The sequence below is a fragment of the Carettochelys insculpta genome, chromosome 15 (assembly GCF_033958435.1).
Source record: "Carettochelys insculpta isolate YL-2023 chromosome 15, ASM3395843v1, whole genome shotgun sequence".
In the NCBI taxonomy this organism is placed as follows: domain Eukaryota; kingdom Metazoa; phylum Chordata; order Testudines; family Carettochelyidae; genus Carettochelys; species Carettochelys insculpta.
In genome coordinates this window covers 1,733,247-1,754,607 of record NC_134151.1, presented here as the reverse complement: position 1 = coordinate 1,754,607, position 21,361 = coordinate 1,733,247, and the positions used below count along the sequence as shown (strand labels likewise).

The 21,361-nt window shown below is 54.9% G+C and overlaps 3 protein-coding genes across 3 annotated transcripts; all 3 read left to right on the top strand.

Moving 5' to 3' along the window:
• Nucleotides 1-2,840: 2,840 nt before the first annotated feature.
• Nucleotides 2,841-5,574, top strand: LOC142021118 (protocadherin beta-15-like). Its single transcript, XM_075009602.1, has one exon. The coding sequence runs from the start codon at nucleotides 3,033-3,035 to the stop codon at nucleotides 5,463-5,465; it is 2,433 nt and encodes an 810-aa protein (XP_074865703.1). The 5' UTR covers nucleotides 2,841-3,032; the 3' UTR covers nucleotides 5,466-5,574.
• A 3,456-nt stretch (nucleotides 5,575-9,030) lies between these two features.
• Nucleotides 9,031-10,690, top strand: LOC142021121 (protocadherin beta-1-like). The gene has a single exon (XM_075009604.1). It carries the CDS (start codon nucleotides 9,229-9,231, stop codon nucleotides 10,540-10,542), a length of 1,314 nt encoding a protein of 437 aa, XP_074865705.1. The 5' UTR covers nucleotides 9,031-9,228; the 3' UTR covers nucleotides 10,543-10,690.
• A 4,142-nt stretch (nucleotides 10,691-14,832) lies between these two features.
• LOC142021119 (protocadherin beta-15-like) lies at nucleotides 14,833-18,126 on the top strand. Its single transcript, XM_075009603.1, has one exon. It carries the CDS (start codon nucleotides 15,411-15,413, stop codon nucleotides 17,841-17,843), a length of 2,433 nt encoding a protein of 810 aa, XP_074865704.1. The 5' UTR covers nucleotides 14,833-15,410; the 3' UTR covers nucleotides 17,844-18,126.
• Nucleotides 18,127-21,361: the final 3,235 nt, after the last annotated feature.

Genomic DNA, 21,361 nt, shown 5'->3' with positions numbered 1-21,361 from the left:
AAAGAACAAGTACCAGAATCGTCTGGTCTCTGGGATTCCCTGATGATACTAACTGGATTAGACCAAGTTAAAGCATCATCCCCCCTGAGAGACACAGAGGCAGGCTCACTTCCCATCTGGGCTTCAGCTGCCCTCAGATCCAGCTCTGGGATCTTGGCTCCATCTCGAGCCCCCACAGGCTCAGGCAAAGGATTCACTTCCCCAGAAGCAGAAGCACTTTTCCTGCACCAAGGACCAGTGTCCTTAGCAGGGATACCACTGCCCATCCCAGAGCCATTCCCTCTGCTCCAGCCCCCATGGCTGGATTCAGAGACACACCTGGAATGCTCTTTTCTGGTGGATCCTTCTCCAGCCACCCTAGGCTGAGGAATCCTCCTCAGACAATGGGCTAGTTTCCTCATTGGCACCTTTTCCAAACGCAGGCTCTGCTCTCTCCCCAGGCTGCTGCTGCTGTTCAACACAGACAGACAATGGGAGACACTCTCTCCTTTGTCCCAGCCCCCTGGCTGGTCTCCACACACACACAGAAGGTGGAGCAGCTTCTCTCACAGACAACTTGCCATTCCCAGTGGACAAGCTGCTTTCCTGCACAGACACACAGGCACCTTCCTCGGCCCAGGCCTGGAAAACTCTTCGCAGGTCTGTCTTGGCCACTAGTAGATGATGGGTTGGAATCGCTCCTTCCCTCCTTGAGCTGCGGCAGGCCACTCGGTTCAGAGCTCCAGGCAGTCCAGGGTTCCCTGCCCCGATCCGGGCTCACCTCTGCAGGATTCTCCTTAACCCTCAGCTCTGCCACTGCACATCCACGCTGCCTTGTCCAGCTCCTTTAATCTCGATTCGGTTTCCAGGTGCTGCCACTTCACAGCGGAGTTGCTCAGTGTGGTTGCAGGCTCTCAGGCTGATGCCCTCTGCACCCCACGATTCCTGGAAGAATCCCTTCAGTGTGCCAGGCTTCTTGCAGGTCACAAGCTCCCTGGGGTTAGGCCGTAGGCCCCTCCGCCCTCTGGGACCGACTCCAACAGACTCCCAGCGGAACCCCTTCTTCAGTGTGACACCCGCTCTCAGGGACCATGAGCACCCTGTCTTGGGAAGGACTCATTCAGCGTCAGCCTCCTCAGGGGTCACTTGTTCCTGGGGGTTGGGCTCTCGGCCCCTCCACCTTCTGGGACCGACTCCAACAGATTCCCAGGAGTAACCCCTCCTCGGGTGTGACACCCCCTCTTGAGAACCACGACCACAGTTGCTTGGGTTCGGCCGCAGGCCCCTCCGCCTTGGGGAACTGCACCTCACTGCCCGTCAGCACACCTGGGTCTCGCAGGCCCCACTTCTTCCGGGGCCCCAGTCACTTACTGCTGGATGCTCCATCCTTGGGGTGCAGAACATCCCACTCCTGACACCAGTGTGATGGGGTTCTGGGGTCCCCCAAGCTCTGCACCCCATCTGCAGGCAGGAGAGTCTCTCACTCAGCAGGAAAACAGCAGGTTTATTAGCCGACAGGACACAGCGTCGTACAGAGGAGTCAGTACAGCCGGCAGAGACAGCCAGTCCAATCCATGTTGGGGAGAGGAGGCCCCAAGGGGCCCCCAGAGCTGGGGCCTGGCCCCCTCCTTTGTCTCTCTCTCTCTCCCAGCCCAGACTAACTGCTTCCAACTCCCAGTTCCAATTCAAACCCCTCAGGCTCCACCTCCTCCTTTGTCTGCAGTACAAAGGTGTTACCTGGTTGTCAGGGTTACCCTCAGCAGGAGCCCCACACCCTCTGTGAGCCACACACACACACACACACAGTTATCCCCCACTCCATCACAGGACATCCTCCTCATTATCAAGGGAGCGCGAAGAGATGGAGTTGTGTGATGTGTCCTTACCCTCCAGGGGTATTGCTGTACTTCCGGGAAGATGGCTGTGCCGCGGTCAGTCTTCCGGAATTTGATTTTGCTGTGTGTTCAAACGTGCAGCAACATCGATGCCTCTGTGCTTAGACTTCCACCCTCATACTGCATGTCAGGGTTATTGGTGCCCAAAGGCCCCGATCTACACAGGGGAAGAAAGTTGACACTGATGGAGTAGCTAAAATTGCATATTTGGGACAAACTGTTGTCCCGAGTGTAGACCAGTCCCAGCTTTATCACTAGCGACCTGGGCAAAAAGAGCAAGGAGTCGTCTGGAACCTCAAAGGCTAACAGCTATGTAGGATATTAGCTTTTGTGTGTAAAAGCCACTCCCTGGGGTGTTTTTGAGCGAGTGTTCTTTATCCCCGAAAATATACGGCCAAATCAATCGGTTATTGTTTAAGGTGCCACAGGACCCCTTGCTGCTTTGCAGAAACAGACTGAGGGCTACTTCCCTGAGAAAAGTTCCTTCTACTTTATTAGGCCCCAGTTTCCATATTTCCGTTTGGGGAACTGTAATAAGTCAGGGACCCCTAAAACTAGAGATTTCCAAGCTCTCGGTGAGTACGTGGACAAAAGAGAAGCGGAGGCGGATGTGAAGGACTTTTCAGTTACTCCTTTCCTTAGCCGGCTGCGGGGGACAGAGAGAGAGGGAAATGTGGTGTGGAAGAATCACAATTCATTTGAATATTTAAGAATGCCCCTCTGTCGGGGTAATAACCTTCCGTAACATCTCACAAATTCCTATCACATTAGTAACGAGAATTTACACCAAACACAGAAATCGTTGCCCTGCAGATCATAACTGCACAAAGCAAATTGAAAAATCTAAACGTCAGAGGCTGCCTTATGTTAGCGGAGCCACGAGGTGGCGCCATTGGCAAAGCCGAGGCTGCGGAAGAGGCTGTGACGAGCCCAGCCGCGCCGGGCGGGGAGCTGCGCTCGGGCGTCTGAACGCCGCAGAAGCCGCGAGCTGTGCGCCGGGCGGGTGAGGAAGGATTGCGGGGAGCGGGCGGCTGGAATCGCTGCAGCCTGAGTCGGGGCGGAGCAGAAAGCGGTTCCCGGGAGGACGCTCCGGGAGCGGCTGTCGCGGCTGTGCGGAGAGGCCCGTGTTTGGGCTCGGAGCTGGGCAGGGCGGTGGCAATGGCGGCTCGGTGCAGGAGAAGGCAGGTTGTGTGCCTGTGTGTGGGTCTGTGGGTGTGTGTGGCGGGGGCCGAGCCGCTGCGCTACTCTGTGGCCGAGGAGAAGAAAAGCGGGTGGCTGGTTGCGAACGTGGCCAAGGATCTGCAGGTGCCTGCGGGGCGCTTGTCCGCCGGCGGGGCGCGGCTGGTGTGGAAAGGGGCCGATCGGTATTTGGAGCTGGACCGGCGCTCCGGGGATGTGCGAGTGAAGGAGAAAATGGACCGTGAGGGTCTGTGCGGGCAGCGGGAGCCGTGTTTGCTGCAGCTGGAGCTGGTGCTGGAAAACCCCCTGGAGCTGCACCGCGTGGAGGTGCGGGTCGAAGATGTGAACGACAATTCTCCCCAGTTCCCTGCCAGCGAGTTCACGTTGGAGTTGCCGGAGCAGATCCCCGTAAACACCCGCTTCCCATTAGAAGAAGCCCAAGATCCGGACGCGGGAGCAAACGGCATCCAGAGCTACGCGATCAGCTCCAACGAGCACTTCCGCCTGGAGGTGCAAACCCGCGCGGACGGCGGTAAATACCCGGAGCTTGTGCTGCAGAAAGCGTTAGATCGCGAGGCGCAGGCGCAGTTGGTGCTGATTCTCAGCGCTGCCGATGGGGGCGTTCCGCAGAGAACCGGCACAGCCCAAGTCCGCGTGGATGTGCTGGATAACAACGACAACTTGCCGCAGTTCAGCCAGGCCGTGTACAGGGCGCAGCTGCTGGAGAACAGCCCGAGAGGCACTTTGGTGTCGAAGGTGGAAGCCAGTGATCCGGACGAAGGTTCAAACGCAGAAATCACCTATTCCTTCTGGAAGGTGGCTGAAGAAGTTCTCGAGTTATTCCAACTACATCCGGCATCGGGGGAAATCACTGTGCTGGGGTTGGTTGACTATGAAGAAAGAAGCAGTTACGAGCTGAATATCCAGGCCAAAGATGGCGGGGGTCTCTCTGCGCACTGCAAAGTGGTGGTGGAGATCCAGGACACGAACGACAACGCTCCGGAGGTGACAGTGACCTCCGTGAGCAGCACCATCGCCGAGGACTCGCCGCCGGGGACAGCGGTGGCCCTGATCAGCGTGAGAGACCGAGACTCCGGGGAGAACGGGCGAACAAGCTGCTCGATTGAGGGCCAGGTGCCGTTCGCTTTGAAGTGGAGCCTGGAGAACTATTACCAGGTGGTGACCCAAGAGCCCCTGGACCGAGAGAAGGTGTCCGAGTACAAGGTGAGCATCGCCGCGAGGGACTGGGGCGCTCCGAGGCTGTCGTCAGTGCGGGAGATCCGTGTGCGGGTGTCGGATGTGAATGACAACCCGCCGGTGTTCGCAGAGGCGTCGTACGTGCTGCGGGTGCAGGAGAACAACGTGCCGGGGCTGCTGATCGGGAGGGTCCAGGCCGCGGACGTAGACGCGGAGCAGAACGGCCAGGTGAGGTACTCGGCGGTGGCCGGGGCCGGGGGCGAGCTGCCGTTCTCCATCAACGCGGAGAGCGGGCAGGTGTACGCGCTGCGCTCTCTGGACTACGAGGAAAGGAGGGAGTTCGAGGTGCGGGTGCGAGCGTCGGACGGCGGGTCCCCTCCGCTGAGCGCTGAAGTGACCGTCCGCGTGGCGGTGCTTGACGCAAACGACAACGCCCCGTTCCTCCTGTGCCCTCTGCAGAACAGCAGCTCCCCCGGGGCGGAGCTGGTGCCCCGCTGGGCGGGGGCGGGTTACCTGGTGACCAAGGTGGTGGCTGTGGATGAAGACGCGGGTCAGAATTCGTGGCTTTCGTACCAGCTGCTGAAGGCCACGGAGCCGGGTCTGTTCGCCGTGGGTGTGCAGAGCGGGGAGGTGAGAACCAGGCGTCCTGTAGCGAGCCCGCCGGACGCGGTGAAACAGAAGCTCGTGGTGGTGGTGCGAGACAACGGCGAGCCGGCCCGGTCGAGCAGCGCGACGCTGCAGGTGCTGCTGGTGGATGGGTTCTCGGAGGCCCACGTGCAGCTGGTGGCTGCGCCCCCGGAGCAGGAGCCGCAGGACTCGCTCACCCTGTGGCTGGTCATTGCTTTGTCCTTCATTTCCTTCCTTCTGGTGGTGTCCGTGGTGTCAGCTGTGGGCATCCGGCTGTGCAAGGCCAGGCGCGGCCCCGAGCGGTACGTTGCAGCGTCCCGGAAGATGTGGTGCGCGCCCCAGTTGGGCAGGAACCCCGCGGAGCCGAGCGGCGCCGGGACTCTGCCTGAGTCGTCTTGTTCTGAGGTTTGCCTGAGCACGGGGTCTGGCGCGAGCGAGTTTAAATTTCTGCGGCCGCTGTTCCCGTCTGTGGCGGCCGAGCGCAGCGCTGCGGGGGGGCCCGTTCTCGGCTCTCAGCTCAGCTCCCGGGTGAAGGGCGCGGAGGAATCGCCGCCAGAGGTGAGTGCTGATGTTTTTCACTTCCATTAGTTCTCTTCAATGGGTTTGTTTGTACTGGAGTGAAACTTACGTGGGTGTGGAATGTTGTTGTCTGTGGGGCTGGGAACTTCGGCTGAGGAACGGGGAGCCGGTGGCTGCGGGGGAATTACCGCTGTGCTCTGCAGAACGGGTGTGTGTGTGTGTGTGTGTGTGTGTGTGTGAGAGAGAGAGAGAGAGAGAGAGAGAGAGAGAGAGAGAGGCTGTTGTCCTTTCTCTGCCTTCGAATGGGCTCTTTGGGCTCTGCCTTGTCATAACGAGCATCCAACGAGTTCTTGCGCCTCTCTCTCTCTCACACACACACACACTTTTCCTTTGTCCTTCCGACGCTCCCCAACAGACGTTCTCCTAGGTGCCGCCCGGGAAGTTCGGGGACGGGGCTGGCAATCCGACAGGGTACCACTGGGGAGGTGGTTTTTGACAATTCTGCGTCATGTGTCACTTTGCCGCTCCCGGGGTCGCTGAGCCCCGTTCCCACAGCATCCGGCAGCAAATACGCCGTGGGGAAAGTGCCCGCTGGTGCACAGTTCCGTGTGCCGGTGAGTTACTGGTGCGTGTGGGGTCTGGTCACATCCGGAGCGTAGCGCGGAGACAGAATATGAGCGTCATTAGACCGTCCTGTGCTTTTAGAACGAAACACTGTTGAGTCACGATGGCCTTGGAGTCTTCCACCAACAGGGAGTCAGTTTTGATACGGACCTTTTTCCCTTTCCCCCGCCCTCTTTCCACATGTACGAAGCCGAAGCTCAGAATTTTGTGTTGAAGGATTTTTCTTTATGTTTTCCATATGTTGCAATTTGCTTCTCTGAAACACCATTTATCGAACTGTGATGTTGATCTCCGTGCAGCGTTTGTGATTTTTGTAGAGGAAGGTTGAAGCTTTTCAATGGAAAACTTGTAAGGCTCTTGGGATTTTTTAAAGAACTCAGCAGCAGGGAAAGCGTGTGACTTAGTCAGATCCCTGCAGACACTCTGTGGGACCCAAAATGTTACAAAGCAGAGGAATCTACCTTTGCTTGTTCATTAATGTTCTCGGAGGGTAATCTGTGTTGTATGTGAATGGCAGGGCTAGTTCACTCTCGGGAAACGTAGTAAGTATCCAACGAACGTCCATGTAACCCTTTTCAATGTGAGAAACCAGCAGAGGCTGAGGTTGCAATGAGGGAAGGAGCCATAGGAGGAAGACGCCATGTTTACTTAAATCCTATGAATGTATCTTCATTTTACAGCTTCTGAGATTTGTGAACTCATAACAATCAATACCCAAAGAGAAAGACCCCTATTAAATGCATGACAGTGTTATCGTGTCAACCCAGTTCAGGAATAACAATCTTAGAGGCGTCAAGTCATTGTGTAAGTTCTTGTTGATTAGAAGGACAGCCACCCCTTCATTCTGTGCCATTTTCAGATCATCATCTGCCTACTTTATAACATGATATGCATAGCAAAGGAACCCAAATGCCTTCTGACCGAGGTGGTTATTGTAAATGGGGGTTCTGGTTTAAATTCTTGACTTTCCTACCAATTATTGAAGGCCATAAGTGCATATCTCTTCCCTGTTGGACTGAAAATAGGAAAGAAAAACACCATACCACTTGGAGCATGAGTCCTTTGTCCAGAACCTTAATATTGTAAAAGACAACGGTCATTGCCCCAATGCACTCCTGTGATTCTCAGTTTTCACTAATTGAGTGGGTTTCAGTATGTATTTTTGCAACTGAGTGACATAATTACTGAAGAATAATATGATGCGTTAAGAAATCTCATCATAGTAATCTCTGTATTTTGTATTTTGTTGGGTTTCTCTTTATTTTTATTTGGCATGTGTTACCATAAAACGTAAACGCCAAAAAAAATGGGGGAAACGTACTGATGTACTTGTTTCCATAGGCAGGGGAGAGCCACTTTTGTGCATAAGTGTGTGGAGGCCAGGAGTGGGTCTCTTCCCCAAAGATGGTTATCTGAAGCTGGGCAACACACCAGCATCATCTGAAGGTGCTGGAACAATATCGTCAATGCTGCTTCCTGAAAATCCTAAATATCTCTTGGGAGGACAGGTGCAGGAACACAAGTGTCCTGGAGGGGTTGAACATGACCAGTACTGACTGCCCTTATGATTCATCAACAACTTAGCTGGACTGGTCACATGGTTCAGATGTCTGATCGGCCCCTCCCCAAACAGACTCTGTTTTCAGAGTTGAAGGAAGGACAGAAGAGGTTTGGGGGCCAGAGGAAGTGCCATAGGGACGTGCTGAAGTGCACGTGAAGAAGTGCAGCATCGGTGCCAAGAGGTGGAAGAGCCCTGCCCAGGACCATCTCCAGTGGAGACGGGTAATCAGTGAGGTGGTGGGACAGTTTGAGAAGTCCTGTGGCAGTGCAGGTGAGGAGAGGGGGAAAGGAGAAGAGTGTCAGGAACTGCCCCATGGCCCTCCAAAAGCTGCCAACACCTGTGCCTTCTGTGCTAAGACCTCGGACTCCAGCATCAGGCTGGTGGCACATCAGTGGACTCAGGAATAGGAGAGTGACATGAGGACATCCTCCTCATTATCAAGTGAGCGCGAAGAGATGGAGTTGTGTGATGTTTCCTTACCCTCCAGGGGTATTGCTGTACTTCCGGGAAGATGGCTTTGCCGCGGTCAGTCTTCCGGAATTTGATTTTGCTGTGTCTTCAAACGTGCAGCAACATCGATGTCTCTGTGCTTAGACTTCCACCCTCATACTGCATGTCAGGGTTATTGGTGCCCAAAGGCCCCGATCTACACAGGGGAAGAAAGTTGACACTGATGGAGTAGCTAAAATTGCATATTTGGGACAAACTGTTGTCCCGAGTGTAGACCAGTCCCAGCTTTATCACTAGCGACCTGGGCAAAAAGAGCAAGGAGTCGTCTGGAACCTCAAAGGCTAACAGCTATGTAGGGTATTAGCTTTTGTGTGTAAAAGCCACTCCCTGGGGTGTTTTTGAGCGAGTGTTCTTCATCCCCGAAAATATACGGCCAAATCAATCGGTTACTGTTTAAGGTGCCACAGGACCCCTTGCTGCTTTGCAGAAACAGACTGAGGGCTACTTCCCTGAGAAAAGTTCTTTCTACTTTATTAGGCCCCAGTTTCCATATTTCCGTTTGGGGAACTGTAATAAGTCAGGGACCCCTAAAACTAGAGATTTCCAAGCTCTCGGTGAGTACGTGGACAAAAGGGAAGCGGAGGCGGATGTGAAGGACTTTTCAGTTACTCCTTTGCTTAGCCGGCTGCGGGGGACAGAGAGAGAGGGAAATGTGGTGTGGAAGAATCACAATTCATTTGAATATTTAATAATGCCCCTCTGTCGGGGTAATAACCTTCCGTAACATCTCACAAATTCCTATCACGTTAGTAACGAGAATTTACACCAAACACAGAAATCGTTGCCCTGCAGATCATAACTGCACAAAGCAAATTGAAAAATCTAAACGTCAGAGGCTGCCTTATGTTAGCGGAGCCACGTGGTGGCGCCATTGGCAAAGCCGAGGCTGCGGAAGAGGCTGTGACGAGCCCAGCCGCGCCGGGCGGGGAGCTGCGCTCGGGCGTCTGACCGCCGCAGAAGCCGCGAGCTGTGCGCCGGGCGGGTGAGGAAGGCTTGCGGGGAGCGGGCGGCTGGAATCGCTGCAGCCTGAGTCGGGGCGGAGCAGAAAGCGGTTCCCGGGAGGACGCTCCGGGAGCGGCTGTCGCGGCTGTGCGGAGAGGCCCGTGTTTGGGCTCGGAGCTGGGCAGGGCGGTGGCAATGGCGGCTCGGTGCAGGAGAAGGCAGGTTGTGTGCCTGTGTGTGGGTCTGTGGGTGTGTGTGGCGGGGGCCGAGCCGCTGCGCTACTCTGTGGCCGAGGAGAAGAAAAGCGGGTGGCTGGTTGCGAACGTGGCCAAGGATCTGCAGGTGCCTGCGGGGCGCTTGTCCGCCGGCGGGGCGCGGCTGGTGTGGAAAGGGGCCGATCGGTATTTGGAGCTGGACCGGCGCTCCGGGGATGTGCGAGTGAAGGAGAAAATGGACCGTGAGGGTCTGTGCGGGCAGCGGGAGCCGTGTTTGCTGCAGCTGGAGCTGGTGCTGGAAAACCCCCTGGAGCTGCACCGCGTGGAGGTGCGGGTCGAAGATGTGAACGACAATTCTCCCCAGTTCTCTAAAAATGAATTTGTATTTAAAATACCCGAACAGGTCCCCGTAAACACCCGCTTCTCCCTACAAAGAGCCCAAGATCCGGACGCGGGAGCAAACGGCATCCAGAGCTACGCGATCAGCTCTAACGAGCACTTCCGCCTGGAGGTGCAAACCCGCGCGGAGGGCGGTAAATACCCGGAGCTTGTGCTGCAGAAAGCGTTAGATCGCGAGGCGCAGGCGCAGTTGGTGCTGATTCTCAGCGCTGCCGATGGGGGCGTTCCGCAGAGAACCGGCACAGCCCAGGTCCGCGTGGATGTGCTGGACGTGAACGACAACTTGCCGCAGTTCAGCCAGGCCGTGTACAGGGCGCAGCTGCTGGAGAACAGCCCGAGAGGCACTTTGGTGGCGAAGGTGGAAGCCAGTGATCCTGACGAAGGTTCAAACGCAGAAATCACCTATTCCTACGGGCAGGTGCCAGCCAGAGTCCCCGAGTTATTCCAGCTCCATCCGACCAGTGGGGAACTCAGTGTGCTGGGGACAATAGATTTTGAAGACGCAGCGATGTATGAAATAGAAATTGAGGCCACTGACGGCGGGGGTCTCTCTGCGCACTGCAAAGTGGTGGTGGAGATCCAGGACACGAACGACAACGCTCCGGAGGTGACAGTGACCTCCGTGAGCAGCACCATCGCCGAGGACTCGGCGCCGGGGACAGCGGTGGCCCTGATCAGCGTGAGAGACCGAGACTCCGGGGAGAACGGGCGAACAAGCTGCTCGATTGAGGGCCAGGTGCCGTTCGCTTTGAAGTGGAGCCTGGAGAACTATTACCAGGTGGTGACCCAAGAGCCCCTGGACCGAGAGAAGGTGCCCGAGTACAAGGTGAGCATCGCCGCGAGGGACTGGGGCGCTCCGAGGCTGTCGTCGTGTGCGGGTGTCGGATGTGAATGACAACCCGCCGGTGTTCGCAGAGGCGTCGTACGTGCTGCGGGTGCAGGAGAACAACGTGCCGGGGCTGCTGATCGGGAGGGTCCAGGCCGCGGACGTAGACGCGGAGCAGAACGGCCAGGTGAGGTACTCGGCGGTGGCCGGGGCCGGGGGCGAGCTGCCGTTCTCCATCAACGCGGAGAGCGGGCAGGTGTACGCGCTGCGCTCTCTGGACTACGAGGAAAGGAGGGAGTTCGAGGTGCGGGTGCGAGCGTCGGACGGCGGGTCCCCTCCGCTGAGCGCTGAAGTGACCGTCCGCGTGGCGGTGCTTGACGCAAACGACAACGCCCCGTTCCTCCTGTGCCCTCTGCAGAACAGCAGCTCCCCCGGGGCGGAGCTGGTGCCCCGCTGGGCGGGGGCGGGTTACCTGGTGACCAAGGTGGTGGCTGTGGATGAAGACGCGGGTCAGAATTCGTGGCTTTCGTACCAGCTGCTGACGGCCACGGAGCCGGGTCTGTTCGCCGTGGGTGTGCAGAGCGGGGAGGTGAGAACCAGGCGTCCTGTAGCGAGCCCGCCGGACGCGGTGAAACAGAAGCTCGTGGTGGTGGTGCGAGACAACGGCGAGCCGGCCCGGTCGAGCAGCGCGACGCTGCAGGTGCTGCTGGTGGATGGGTTCTCGGAGGCCCACGTGCAGCTGGTGGCTGCGCCCCCGGAGCAGGAGCCGCAGGACTCGCTCACCCTGTGGCTGGTCATTGCTTTGTCCTTCATTTCCTTCCTCCTGGTGGTGTCCGTGGTGTCAGCTGTGGGCATCCGGCTGTGCAAGGCCAGGCGCGGCCCCGAGCGGTACGTTGCAGCGTCCCGGAAGATGTGGTGCGCGCCCCAGTTGGGCGGGAACCCCGCGGAGCCGAGCGGCGCCGGGACTCTGCCTGAGTCGTCTTGTTCTGAGGTTTGCCTGAGCGCGGGGTCTGGCGCGAGCGAGTTTAAATTTCTGCGGCCGCTGTTCCCGTCTGTGGCGGCCGAGCGCAGCGCTGCGGGGGGGCCCGTTCTCGGCTCTCAGCTCAGCTCCCGGGTGAAGGGCGCGGAGGAATCGCCGCCAGAGGTGAGTGCTGATGTTTTTCACTTCCATTAGTTCTCTTCAATGGGTTTGTTTGTACTGGAGTGAAACTTACGTGGGTGTGGAATGTTGTTGTCTGTGGGGCTGGGAACTTCGGCTGAGGAACGGGGAGCCGATGGCTGCGGTGGAATTACCGCTGTTCTCTGCAGAACGGGTGTGTGTGTGTGTGTGTGTGTGTGTGTGAGAGAGAGAGAGAGAGAGGAGAGGGGCTGTTGTGCTTTCTGTACCTTCGAATTGGCTGTTTGGGCTCTGCCTTGTCATAACGAGCATCCAACGAGTTCTTGCCTCAGACACACACACACACACACACACACACACACAGAGGCACACTTTTCCTTTGTCCCTCCGACGCTCCCCAACAGACGTTCTACTAGGTGCCGCCCGGGAAGTTCGGGGACGGGGCTGGCAATCCGACAGGGTACCACTGGGGAGGTGGTTTTTGACAATTCTGCATCATGTGTCACTGTGCCGCTCCCGGGGTCGCTGAGCCCCGTTTTTACAGCACCCGGCACAAATACGCCGTGGGGAAAGTGCCCGGTGGTGCGCAGTTCCGTGTGCCGGTGAGTTACTGGTGCGTGTGGGGTCTGGTCACATCCGGAGCGTAGCGCGGAGACAGAATATGAGCGTCATTAGACCGTTCTGTGCTTTTAGAACGAAACACTGTTGAGTCACGATGGCCTTGGAGCTCTTCCACCAACAGGGAGTCAGTTTTGATACGGACCTTTTTCCCTTTTTTTTCCCCCGCTTTCCACATGTACGAAGCCGAAGCTCAGAATTTTGTGTTGAAGGAATTTCCTTTATGTTTTCCATATGTTGCAATTTGCTTCTCTGAAACACCATTTATCGAACTGTGATGTTGATCTCCGTGCAGCGTTTGTGATTTTTGTAGAGGAAGGTTGAAGCTTTTCAATAAAAAACTTGTAAAGTTCTTGGGATTTTTTAAAGAACTCAGCAGCAGGGAAAGCGTGTGACTTAGTCAGATCCCTGCAGACACTCTGTGGGACCCAAAATGTTAGAAAGCAGAGGAATCTACCTTTGCTTCTTCGTTAATGTTCTCGGAGGGTAATCTGTGTTGTATGTGAATGGCAGAGCTATTTCACTCTCGGGAAACGTAGTAAGTATCCAACGAACGTCCATGTAACCCTTTTCAATGTGAGAAGCCAGCAGAGACTGAGGTTGTAATGAGGGAAGGAGCCATAGGAGGAAGATGCCATGTTTACTTAAATCCTATGAATGTATCTTCATTTTACAGCTTCTGAGATTTGTGAACTCATAACAATCAATACCCAAAGAGAAAGACCCCTATTAAATGCATGACAGTGTTATCGTGTCAACCCAGTTCAGGAATAACAATCTTAGAGGCGTCAAGTCATTGTGTAAGTTCTTGTTGATTAGAAGGACAGCCACCCCTTCATTCTGTGCCACTTTCAGATCATCATCTGCCTACTTTATAACCTGATATGCATAGCAAAGGAACCCAAATGCCTTCTGACCGAGGTGGTTATTGTAAATGGGGGTTCTGGTTTAAATTCTTGACTTTCCTACCAATTATTGAAGGCCATAAGTGCAGATCTCTTCACTGTTGGACTGAAAATAGGAAAGAAAAACACCATACCACTTGGAGCATGAGTCCTTTGTCCAGAACCTTAATATTGTAAAAGACAACGGTCATTGCCCTAATGCGCTCCTGTGATTCTCAGTTTTCACTAATTGAGTGGGTTTCAGTATGTATTTTTGCAACTGAGTGACATAATTACTGAAGAATAATATGATGCGTTAAGAAATCTCATCATAGTAATCTCTGTAGTTTGTATTTCGTTGGGTTTCTCTTTATTTTTATTTGGCATGTGTTACCATAAAACGTAAACGCCAACAAAAATGGGGGAAACGTACTGATGTACTTGTTTCCATAGGCAGGGGAGAGCCACTTTTGTGCATAAGTGTGTGGAGGCCAGGAGTGGGTCTCTTCCCCAAAGATGGTTATCTGAAGCTGGGCAACACACCAGCATCATCTGAAGGTGCTGGAACAATATCGTCAATGCTGCTTCCTGAAAATCCTAAATATCCCTTGGGAGGACAGGTGCAGGAACACAAGTGTCCTGGAGGGGTTGAACATGACCAGTACTGACTGCCCTTATGATTCATCAACAACTTAGCTGGACTGGTCACATGGTTCAGATGTCTGATCGGCCCCTCCCCAAACGGACTCTGTTTTCAGAGTTGAAGGAAGGACAGAAGAGCTTTGGGGGCCAGAGGAATTGCCATAGGGACGTGCTGAAGTGCACGTGAAGAAGTGCAGCATCGGTGCCAAGAGGTGGAAGAACCCTGCCCAGGACCATCTCCAGTGGAGACGGGTAATCAGTGAGGTGGTGGGACAGTTTGAGAGGTCCTGTGGCAGTGCAGGTGAGGAGAGGGGGAAAGGAGAAGAGTGTCAAAAACTGCCGCATGGCCCCCCAAAAGCTGCCAGCACCTGCGCCTTCTGTGCTAAGACCTCGGACTCCAGCATCAGGCTGGTGGCACATCAGTGGACTCAGGAATAGGAGAGTGACATGAGGACATCCTCCTCATTATCAAGTGAGCGCGAAGAGATGGAGTTGTGTGATGTGTCCTTACCCTCCAGGGGTATTGCTGTACTTCCGGGAAGATGGCTGTGCCGCGGTCAGTCTTCCGGAATTTGATTTTGCTGTGTGTTCAAACGTGCAGCAACATCGATGCCTCTGTGCTTAGACTTCCACCCTCATACTGCATGTCAGGGTTATTGGTGCCCAAAGGCCCCGATCTACACAGGGGAAGAAAGTTGACACTGATGGAGTAGCTAAAATTGCATATTTGGGACAAACTGTTGTCCCGAGTGTAGACCAGTCCCAGCTTTATCACTAGCGACCTGGGCAAAAAGAGCAAGGAGTCGTCTGGAACCTCAAAGACTAACAGCTATGTAGGGTATTAGCTTTTGTGTGTAAAAGCCACTCCCTGGGGTGTTTTTGAGCGAGTGTTCTTTATCCCCGAAAATATACGGCCAAATCAATCGGTTATTGTTTAAGGTGCCACAGGACCCCTTGCTGCTTTGCAGAAACAGACTGAGGGCTACTTCCCTGAGAAAAGTTCCTTCTACTTTATTAGGCCCCAGTTTCCATATTTCCGTTTGGGGAACTGTAATAAGTCAGGGACCCCTAAAACTAGAGATTTCCAAGCTCTCGGTGAGTACGTGGACAAAAGGGAAGCGGAGGCGGATGTGAAGGACTTTTCAGTTACTCCTTTGCTTAGCCAGCTGCGGGGGACAGAGAGAGGGAAATGTGGCGTGGAAGAATCACAATTCATTTGAATATTTAAGAATGCCCCTCTGTCGGGGTAATAACCTTCCGTAACATCTCACAAATTCCTATCACGTTAGTAACGAGAATTTACACCAAACACAGAAATCGTTGCCCTGCAGATCATAACTGCACAAAGCAAATTGAAAAATCTAAACGTCAGAGGCTGCCTTATGTTAGCGGAGCCACGTGGTGGCGCCATTGGCAAAGCCGAGGCTGCGGAAGAGGCTGTGACGAGCCCAGCCGCGCCGGGCGGGGAGCTGCGCTCGGGCGTCTGACCGCCGCAGAAGCCGCGAGCTGTGCGCCGGGCGGGTGAGGAAGGCTTGCGGGGAGCGGGCGGCTGGAATCGCTGCAGCCTGAGTCGGGGCGGAGCAGAAAGCGGTTCCCGGGAGGACGCTCCGGGAGCGGCTGTCGCGGCTGTGCGGAGAGGCCCGTGTTTGGGCTCGGAGCTGGGCAGGGCGGTGGCAATGGCGGCTCGGTGCAGGAGAAGGCAGGTTGTGTGCCTGTGTGTGGGTCTGTGGGTGTGTGTGGCGGGGGCCGAGCCGCTGCGCTACTCTGTGGCCGAGGAGAAGAAAAGCGGGTGGCTGGTTGCGAACGTGGCCAAGGATCTGCAGGTGCCTGCGGGGCGCTTGTCCGCCGGCGGGGCGCGGCTGGTGTGGAAAGGGGCCGATCGGTATTTGGAGCTGGACCGGCGCTCCGGGGATGTGCGAGTGAAGGAGAAAATGGACCGTGAGGGTCTGTGCGGGCAGCGGGAGCCGTGTTTGCTGCAGCTGGAGCTGGTGCTGGAAAACCCCCTGGAGCTGCACCGCGTGGAGGTGCAGGTCGAAGATGTGAACGACAATTCCCCGCAGTTCCCTGCCGCAGAATTCCTGTTAAAAATACCCGAACAGATCCCCGTAAACACCCGCTTCCCATTAGAAGAAGCCCAAGATCCGGACGTGGGAGCAAACGGCATCCAGAGCTACGCGATCAGCTCTAACGAGCACTTCCGCCTGGAGGTGCAAACCCGCGCGGACGGCGGTAAATACCCGGAGCTTGTGCTGCAGAAAGCGTTAGATCGCGAGGCGCAGGCGCAGTTGGTGCTGATTCTCAGCGCTGCCGATGGGGGTGTTCCGCAGAGAACCGGCACAGCCCAAGTCCGCGTGGATGTGCTGGACGTGAACGACAACTTGCCGCAGTTCAGCCAGGCCGTGTACAGGGCGCAGCTGCTGGAGAACAGCGCGAGAGGCACTTTGGTGGCGAAGGTGGAAGCCAGTGATCCGGACGAAGGTTCAAACGCAGAAATCACCTATTCCTACGGGCAGGTGCCAGCCAGAGTCCCCGAGTTATTCCAGCTCCATCCGACCAGTGGGGAACTCAGTGTGCTGGGGTTGGTTGACTTTGAAGAAAGAAGCAGTTACGAGCTGAATATCCAGGCCACTGACGGCGGGGGTCTCTCTGCGCTCTGCAAAGTGGTGGTGGAGATCCAGGACACGAACGACAACGCTCCGGAGGTGACAGTGACCTCCGTGAGCAGCACCATCGCTGAGGACTCGGCGCCGGGGACAGCGGTGGCCCTGATCAGCGTGAGAGACCGAGACTCCGGGGAGAACGGGCGAACAAGCTGCTCGATTGAGGGCCAGGTGCCGTTCGCTTTGAAACGGAGCCTGGAGAACTATTACCAGGTGGTGACCCAAGAGCCCCTGGACCGAGAGAAGGTGTCCGAGTACAAGGTGAGCATCGCCGCGAGGGACTGGGGCGCTCCGAGGCTGTCGTCAGTGCGGGAGATCCGTGTGCGGGTGTCGGATGTGAATGACAACCCGCCGGTGTTCGCAGAGGCGTCGTACGTGCTGCGGGTGCAGGAGAACAATGTGCCGGGGCTGCTGATCGGGAGGGTCCAGGCCGCGGACGTAGACGCGGAGCAGAACGGCCAGGTGAGGTACTCGGCGGTGGCCGGGGCCGGGGGCGAGCTGCCGTTCTCCATCAACGCGGAGAGCGGGCAGGTGTACGCGCTGCGCTCTCTGGACTACGAGGAAAGGAGGGAGTTCGAGGTGCGGGTGCGAGCGTCGGACGGCGGGTCCCCTCCGCTGAGCGCTGAAGTGACCGTCCGCGTGGCGGTGCTTGACGCAAACGACAACGCCCCGTTCCTCCTGTGCCCTCTGCAGAACAGCAGCTCCCCCGGGGCGGAGCTGGTGCCCCGCTGGGCGGGGGCGGGTTACCTGGTGACCAAGGTGGTGGCTGTGGATGAAGACGCGGGTCAGAATTCGTGGCTTTCGTACCAGCTGCTGACGGCCACGGAGCCGGGTCTGTTCGCCGTGGGTGTGCAGAGCGGGGAGGTGAGAACCAGGCGTCCTGTAGCGAGCCCGCCGGACGCGGTGAAACAGAAGCTCGTGGTGGTGGTGCGAGACAACGGCAAGCCGGCCCGGTCGAGCAGCGCGACGCTGCAGGTGCTGCTGGTGGATGGGTTCTCGGAGGCCCACGTGCAGCTGGTGGCTGCGCCCCCGGAGCAGGAGCCGCAGGACTCGCTCACCCTGTGGCTGGTCATTGCTTTGTCCTTCATTTCCTTCCTCCTGGTGGTGTCCGTGGTGTCAGCTGTGGGCATGCGGCTGTGCAAGGCCAGGCGCGGCCCCGAGCGGTACGTTGCAGCGTCCCGGAAGATGTGGTGCGCGCCCCAGTTGGGCGGGAACCCCGCGGAGCCGAGAGGCGCCGGGACTCTGCCTGAGTCGTCTTGTTCTGAGGTTTGCCTGAGCGCGGGGTCTGGCGCGAGCGAGTTTAAATTTCTCCGGCCGCTGTTCCCGCCTGTGGCGGCCGAGCGCAGCGCTGCGGGGGGGCCCGTTCTCGGCTCTCAGCTCAGCTCCCGGGTGAAGAGCGCGGAGGAATCGCCGCCAGAGGTGAGTGCTGATGTTTTTCACTTCCATTAGTTCTCTTCAATGGGTTTGTTTGTACTGGAGTGAAACTTACGTGGGTGTGGAATGTTGTTGTCTGTGGGGCTGGGAACTTCGGCTGAGGAACGGGGAGCCAGTGGCTGCGGGGGAATTACCGCTGTGCTCTGCAGAACGTGTGTGTGTGTGTGTGTGTGTGTGTGTGTGTGTGTGTGAGAGAGAGAGAGAGAGAGAGAGAGAGAGAGAGAGAGAGAGAGAGAGGCTGTTGTCCTTTCTCTGCCTTCGAATGGGCTCTCTGGGCTCTGCCTTGTCATAACGAGCATCCAACGAGTTCTTGCGCCTCTCTCTCTCTCTCTCTCACACACACTTTTCCTTTGTCCCTTCGACGCTCCCCAACAGACGTTCTCCTAGGTGCCGCCCGGGAAGTTCGGGGACGGGGCTGGCAATCCGACAGGGTACCACTGGGGAGGTGGTTTTTGACAATTCTGCATCATGTGTCACTGTGCCGCTCCCGGGGTCGCTGAGCCCCGTTCCCACAGCACCCGGCAGCAAATACGCCGTGGGGAAAGTGCCCGCTGGTGCACAGTTCCGTGTGCCGGTGAGTTACTGGTGCGTGTGGGGTCTGGTCACATCCGGAGCGTAGCGCAGAGATAGAATATGAGCGTCATTAGACCGTCCTGTGCTTTTAGAACGAAACACTGTTGAGTCACGATGGCCTTGGAGCTCTTCCAGCAACAGGGAGTCAGTTTTGATACGGACCTTTTTCCCTTTTTTCCCCCCTCTTTCCACATGTACGAAGCCGAAGCTCAGAATTTTGTGTTGAAGGATTTTTCTTTATGTTTTCCATATGTTGCAATTTGCTTCTCTGAAACACCATTTATCGAACTGTGATGTTGATCTCCGTGCAGCGTTTGTGATTTTTGTAGAGGAAGGTTGAAGCTTTTCAATGGAAAACTTGTAAAGTTCTTGGGATTTTTTAAAGAACTCAGCAGCAGGGAAAGCGTGTGACTTAGTCAGATCCCTGCAGACACTCTGTGGGACCCAAAATGTTGCAAAGCAGAGGAATCTACCTTTGCTTCTTCGTTAATGTTCTCGGAGGGTAATCTGTGTTGTATGTGAATGGCAGAGCTAGTTCACCCTCGGGAAACGTAGTAAGTATCCAACGAACGTCCATGTAACCCTTTTCAATGTGAGAAGCCAGCAGAGACTGAGGTTGCAATGAGGGAAGGAGCCATAGGAGGAAGAGGCCATGTTTACTTAAATCCTATGAATGTATCTTCATTTTACAGCTTCTGGGATTTGTGAACTCATAACAATCAATATCCGAAGAGAAAGACCCCTATTAAATGTAGAACAGTGTTCCAGTATCAACCAAGTTCAGGAATAACAGTTTTAGAGGCATCAAGTCATTGTGTAAGTTCTTGTTGATTAGAAGGACAGCCACCCCTTCATTCTGTGCCCTTTTCACATCACCATCTGCCTACTTTATAACCTGATACACATGGCAAAGAAACCCAAATGCCTTATGACTGAGCTGGTTAGTGTAAATGGATATTCTTGTTTGAATTCTTGGCTTTCTTACCGGTTGTTGAAAGCAGATCTCGTCACTGGTCCACTGAAAATAGGGAAGAAAAACACCACACCTTTTGGAGCATGACTCCTTTGGCCAAATCCTAAATATTGTGAATGACAATGGTGATTGCCCTAATACACTACTGTGATTCTCAGTTTACTGCTATTGGGTGGGTTATAGGATGTATTTATGCAATTCAGTGGCATAACTACTGAAGAATAATATGATGCGTTAAGAAATATCATCATAGTAATCTCTGTGGCTTGTATTTTGCTGTCTTTCTCTTTATTTTTATTTGGCATGTGTTACCATAAAACATAAAAGACAGAAAATGGGGAGAAACGTAATGATCTACTTGTTTCCATAGGCAGGGGAGACCACTTTTTTGCATAAGTGTGTGGAGGCCAGGAGTGGGTCTCTTCCCCAGTGCTAGTTATATGAACCAGGGCCACATACTAACGTGATCTGAAGGCGCTTGACCAATATTGTCAGTGCTACTTCCTGAGGATCGTGTCTATCTGTTGGGAGGACAGGTGCAGGAACACTCGTGTCCTGGAGGAGTTGAACATGACCAGTACTGACTGCCCTTATGATTCATCAACAACTTAGTTGGACTGGTCACATAGTTCAGATGTCTGATCAGCACCTCCCCAAACAGACTCTGTTTTGAGAGTTGAAGGAATGACAGAAGAGAGTTGGGGCCAGAGGAAGTGACATAGGGACATGCTGCAGCAGACATGAAAAGGCGTGGGAGAGCCTTGCCCAGGACTATCCCCAGGTGGAGACTGGTAATCAGTGAGGTGGTGGGACAGGTTGATACGTCCTGTCACAGTACAGATGAGGAGAGGGGTAAAAGAGATGCCTGTAAGAGTGTCAAAAACTGCCCCATGCCCCTCCAAAAGCTACCAACACCTGCCCCTTCTGTGGTAAGACCTGGGACTCCAGAATGAGGCTGGTGGGGCATCAGTGGACTCAGGAATAGCAGGGTGACATGAAGACATGCTACTCAATATCAAGTGACCACCAAGAGATAGAGTTATATCGTGTTTGCTTAACCTCTAGTGGTATTGCTATACTAATGGGAAGATGGCTTTACCACGGTCTGTCTTCCGGAATTTGATTTTGCTGTATCTTCATACATGCAGCAAAATCAATATCTCTGTGTTTAGACTTCCACCCTTATATGCTGCGCAAGGGCCATTGGTGGGAATCCAAGACCCCAATTTACACAGGCTAAGAAAGTTGATACTGATGGTGTAGCTAAAATTGCATATTTGAGAGAAACTTTCTTCCCGAGTGTAGACCAGGCCCAGATTTATCACGAGTGACTTCGGCAAAATGAGCAAGAAGTCATCTGACACCTTAAAAACTAACTTATGTATATATATGAGCATGAGCCTTTTTGTATCAATACCACTTTCTCAATCTGTTCTCATGTGGCGAGAGATGCCCTCTGCAGCAGTTTGGAAGGCATATTTGAGCAAAGCTGCAAAGAAGATGCTGAACAGTGTTGGAGCCAGCACACACCCCTGCTTCACTCCGCTGAGAATCTCAAAGGGTTCGGATGTGGATCTGTCATATATGACGGTCCCCTTCATGGAAGGCCCTAACAACGCTGAGCAGAGTTGGGAGACAGCCGATCTTAGCCAGAATCGTGAACAGACCTTTTCTGCTGACGAGGTCAAATGCCTTGGTCAGGTCAATGAAGGCAATATCCAGAGGTTTGTTCTGCTCCCTGCACTTTTCTTGTAGTTGCCTAACAGAGAAAACCATGTCTATGGTGGACCGTTCAGCTCTGAACCCACACTGAGACTCAGGGTAGACTCTCTCCGCAAGAACATTGAGCCTCTTGAGAACAACACGTGCAAATAGCTTCCCCATGGTACTGAGAAGGGAGATGCTGCGATAGTTGTTACAATTGCTTTTGTCACCCATGTTCTTGTAGACAGTAACGATGTTAGCATCCCTCATATCTTGCGGTACG